The sequence below is a fragment of the Populus nigra genome, chromosome 6 (genome assembly GCF_951802175.1).
Source record: "Populus nigra chromosome 6, ddPopNigr1.1, whole genome shotgun sequence".
Taxonomy (NCBI): domain Eukaryota; kingdom Viridiplantae; phylum Streptophyta; class Magnoliopsida; order Malpighiales; family Salicaceae; genus Populus; species Populus nigra.
Genome location: NC_084857.1, coordinates 10,550,040 through 10,554,427, shown reverse-complemented (window position 1 = coordinate 10,554,427; position 4,388 = coordinate 10,550,040). Strand labels below are relative to the sequence as shown.

The following is a 4,388-nucleotide window of genomic DNA, read 5'->3' as shown; positions in this document are numbered from 1 at the left end:
TATGATATATTTTCCGTACCATATATAAAAAAAGTGCTTGACAACTTTTACCTCATCTCTCATCTACATTTTTTCAAGAAATAAAAAAGAAAAGTAAAGAAAAGAGGCATAGGCAAAGCTGGTTTTTCAAGAGGAGCCGTTTCAAAAATGTTTTTAAAGGAAATTTTTAATTTTTTTAATTTTTTAATATATTAATATTAAAAATAACTTTTTAAAAATAATAATAAAATATTATTCTAATATATTTTTAAATAAAAAATAATGTGAAAAGAACCACTCGTACTACACCGCGCACACTCTCGTTTCCTTCTATCTCCCTCTCACTCTCAAGCCCCACCCTTTTATCTGTTTTTGTATCGTGGCGGCTCTTCTCATATCATACACTTCTTCCTCTTCTCTTTTTCTTTTACTTATAATAATAAATAATAATTATAATCCCCGTTGCAAATAAGGATTCTTGGAGGATCGCCTCTCTCTCACTCTCTATGTATTTTGATTTATTATTACTCGCGCGATCCACTCCCAACTAGAGCTGCTGCATATTGGTTTGTCGATCTGCAAGCAATTCTCTTGATCCTAAAAAAAAACAACAATAATAACAAAGAAGAAGAGAACCGCCATGGTTGCGGCCACCCAACCACAACCACCTACACCTACTGCGTCCACAACAACATCCGCCGAAGAAGAAGCCTTGAAAAGGAATACTGATTGTGTTTACTTTCTTGCTTCTCCTTTAACCTGCAAAAAGGTTCGCTTTTCTCCTTTTCTTTTCTTTTTTCATTTCTCAATTAATGGCTGCCGATTTTTAGGGATCTAATTATAAGGGTTACAGATTCACGATTCACTTTTCTTTATATGTATATTAATTAGGTTTCTTTTTTGGGGTTTTGAGGAAAAACCCTAATCAATTTCTTGAATATAATTGTCAATCTAGATCTTATCTTCTTAAGATCATCACATGATTTGTCTTGTGTTCTTAAATCTATCTGTGCAATGTTCAATTGAGTCTATAATTATGATTTCCCTTGTGGGTTTTAGTTTTTTGTTTCTTACCCATCCGTTTTAGGTAATTCATATGTTGTCTGTTGGCTGGGCTTCCGCCAAGAATGCTAATTTCTAAAAAACCTCTTGTGATGGTGTTTTCGGTATTTGGTTTGTTTTTATAGTCTTTAAAATTTGTTCATTTTTCAGACTTACTTCAAGAATAGTAATATTTGCCAGGCTTTGGGTAAAGTAGGCAAGTTGTGCTTTACGTTTCTTCCCTTAACTATGTCTTTCTGTCAAATCAATATCATGTGTACGATGATCTCGCTGTGGTTTTTAGAAAGAGTGGATTCTTGATTTTTTACTTTCTTTAGCAGTTGAATTTTTTTTTTAACTGAAGCCCCTTGTTCTTTGTTTCACCAGGGAAGTGAGTGTGAGTATCGCCACAGTGAATATGCCAGGGTTAATCCTAGGGATTGCTATTTTTGGTTGAATGGCAATTGCATGAATCCCAAGTGTGGGTTTCGTCATCCAGTAAGTCTTTTTTTTCTCGTCTTGTTTTGATGTTATGCACTTCTTGCTTGATTTGTTTCATTACTCTTTTAGCTGGTGGGAAGCTTTTTAATTTTGCAAGTCTGTCTTGATTAAATTGTTTTATCCGGTTTGTTAGTATCTAATATCTATTCTCTCATTTCAGCCCCTTGATGGCTTGTTTGGCAACCAAACAACAGCCTCTGCTGGATCTTCCTTGCCGCCATCACATGCTGCAGCTGCCACACATGCTCCTCACAATTCAGGCAAACAAGGAGTCCTGTGCATTTTCTTTCAGCAGGGAATATGCTTGAAAGGTGACAGATGTGCTTTCTCCCATGGACCAAATCATGCCAGTAGAGTTTCTCAAACAATGGCATTTACCCCTGGTACTGAGGCCCACCCTCCAAAAAAGGCTTTTGATGGCCTTCAAAAGTGTACTCAAGAGCAGAAGCTTCCACAAGTGAATTTGTCAAAGGCTGTTGAACCACCCACTGTAGCTAAACCTGTGTCAAAAGCTGAAATTGCTTCAGCAAGGAACAGTGCTGGTGTTGCAAGGAATGTAGTGCCACCCAAAAGCATGGATGATGAAGTTCCCAGATATAAAGCATCAAATCTTCCTCCCGAGGTCAATGGAAATTCAAGTCGTTCCAATCAGTTGCATCTGTCACGGGTAGCAGATGATCATGTTAACCATAATGGAAAGGATGCTGATGAGTATTTGAGGGAGTCCTCTCCTGGTTTTGATGTTCTTGTGGATGATGAGTTGAGGGATTCTGATTATTACCACGGTGAAGATCAATTTGGAAGAACAATAGGTCATGAAGGGAGGAACTTGAACTCTGTTGATGAATATGGCAGGGGCCATCCTGCTGATTATGGCTCGTTGCCTGATGACCAAGAAAGGTATGGTGATCCACGAGGCTATGATCCCTATGAACATATGCAAGGGCAGCACGCATGGGAGCAGCACAGGGCGTCGTCAGAAAGAATGCTAGTGGCACCAGCACATCTGGAAAGGCGAGGTTACTCGAAAGCTGATAGCCCTGAGCACATTGAAGGATCAGATTTGCGTTATCTTTTATCGAAACAAAGGAGGGTTAACGGCTTGAGATCAGTTGTTAGTAATGATTTTGTCCCAGGCAATCATGTTGAGGAGCGAGGTTACCAGGGTTCTTCACGAAGGGACTCTCATCACTTACTCTCACATGAGAGCTCCATTAGTAGTCGTCTTCGTGGTAGAATAAAGCTTCCAGGAGGATCTCTCAACGAAGGTGGTGACTTGCATGCAGAAAGGGAAATTGACAGGGGCAGGAATCGGGGAAGACTGTCACCAGTAAGTTCCCTGATCTCTTCCCAGCAAGGGAGGTTCCGGGATAGAATGAAAGCTAGGGTGGAAGAGGATTACAATGAGGGGAGAAATTTTAGAGGTCCCCATGTGAGAAGAGAATTAGTAGATGAAAAAATTACTAATTTTGCTGCTCCTAAAAGGCTTGCAGAACTGAGAGGTGGGAAAAATGCAGAGGGTAAATCGCAGCAATCCCTTGGAAAGCGGAAGAACTTGGAAGATCATCCACCATCTGATGCTGATCTCTCATTTGAAGGGCCAATGCCTCTTAGTGAGATTCTTAAGAGAAAGAGAGGGGGTGGAGCTGCAGCTTCTGGTAGCAGAATATCATCTGTTATTGAGGACGGCAATAATCAAAAGGAAAGTAGGCGAAGCCTCACCAGCAATTCCAACAACAAGGCAGTTGCAGAGACTCAAAGTGGATTTTCTTCTGTATTAAAGGACGATGACAGTAGCCAGATGCTAAAAAATAAAGAATCCAAGTTTGCTACTGATGATGCCCTTGGAACAGAAGGGGAAAACATTGAAATTGTTCATGGAAAGTCTTCTCAGCTACCTAATCCAAGTGAGATTGAGACTGAAGACGGGATGATTGCTGATGACGGAATGGAAGATCAGGAGTACGAGGGTGATGATCAGAGGGATGGTGATTATGAATATGAGCAGGCTGATGAAGGAGAGTACAATTACGAAGAGGGTGAAAACATAGATGAAGAGGAATATGAAAACGAAGATGGAGATGACTTTGCCAAGAAAATTGGTGTCGTGTTCTCATGAAGGATGAAAGATAGTTAAGGAGCAGCACTACTGCCTTTTGCTCTTATTGTGGGTTTTTGACGACCATGGTGGGTTCTTCGGATTTGAGTAAGGGGTAGCTGCCACGGGTTTATTTTTCCTTGTAGAAGTAAAAGTAGAGATATGAAGTTCCTTTCTTGTATTAATTGCAAGAAACTCGTTTTATTGTATTTAAAACTCTCTGATTGAATGAGAATTTTGCTTGTGCTTGGAGCATTTCACTTTGCTTGCAAAGCCATAACTTGTAACAGTATAAAATTAATAAGAAAACTGTTGCTCGTTTCTCAAACTATTATTTCTGGTTGCTTTTTATAATTTCAAATCTCTTTGGTGAATTGATGAGCATTTCGTTTCTGCTTTTACGTCACTATCGTTTTGTAATGAATTGCTGTGAGAGATTGGAATGAGATGGTTCAGGAAACAAGAGCAAAACAAGGAAAGGGAAAGAAAGAAGGCTCGTAGCCAATTACTTTAGCTGATGATTACTGGGTTTGGATTTTGTTGCTCAGTATCATCGCTTGCTGGATGGTTGATAGATTTGCCTCAAGACTTCATTCTGTTCTGTCCCTCCCGGTATGGTGGAACATCTTTAAACTCAAGAAACGATGATTGCTGGATCTGGTCGCCACAAGTAGCTAGTTTTATGTTATTAAACCAGAACCGGACATCGGTTTGATGATGGAATGGAAGGATTTTATTTTTTGTAATGAGTTGAATAAAAACATTAGTA

At 39.4% G+C, this 4,388-nt stretch overlaps 1 protein-coding gene across 1 annotated transcript; it reads left to right on the top strand.

Annotated features, from left to right (window-relative positions):
• The first annotated feature begins 307 nt into the window (after positions 1 to 307).
• On the top strand, positions 308 to 3,947 carry LOC133697159 (zinc finger CCCH domain-containing protein 17-like). The gene is made up of 3 exons (XM_062119560.1): positions 308 to 748; positions 1,408 to 1,518; positions 1,682 to 3,947. Exons 1-3 carry the CDS (start codon positions 620 to 622, stop codon positions 3,638 to 3,640), a joined length of 2,199 nt encoding a protein of 732 aa, XP_061975544.1. The 5' UTR covers positions 308 to 619; the 3' UTR covers positions 3,641 to 3,947.
• The last annotated feature ends 441 nt before the right edge of the window (positions 3,948 to 4,388 follow it).

Bases quoted from the DNA above. Each gene is read 5' to 3' on its own strand.
- LOC133697159 (XM_062119560.1), top strand. From the start codon at position 620: ATGGTTGCGGCCACCCAACCACAACCACCTACACCTACTGCGTCCACA. The intron at 749-1,407 runs GTTCGCTTTTCT...TTGTTTCACCAG, and splicing joins CTCCTTTAACCTGCAAAAAG to GGAAGTGAGTGTGAGTATCG. The intron at 1,519-1,681 runs GTAAGTCTTTTT...CTCTCATTTCAG, and splicing joins AGTGTGGGTTTCGTCATCCA to CCCCTTGATGGCTTGTTTGG.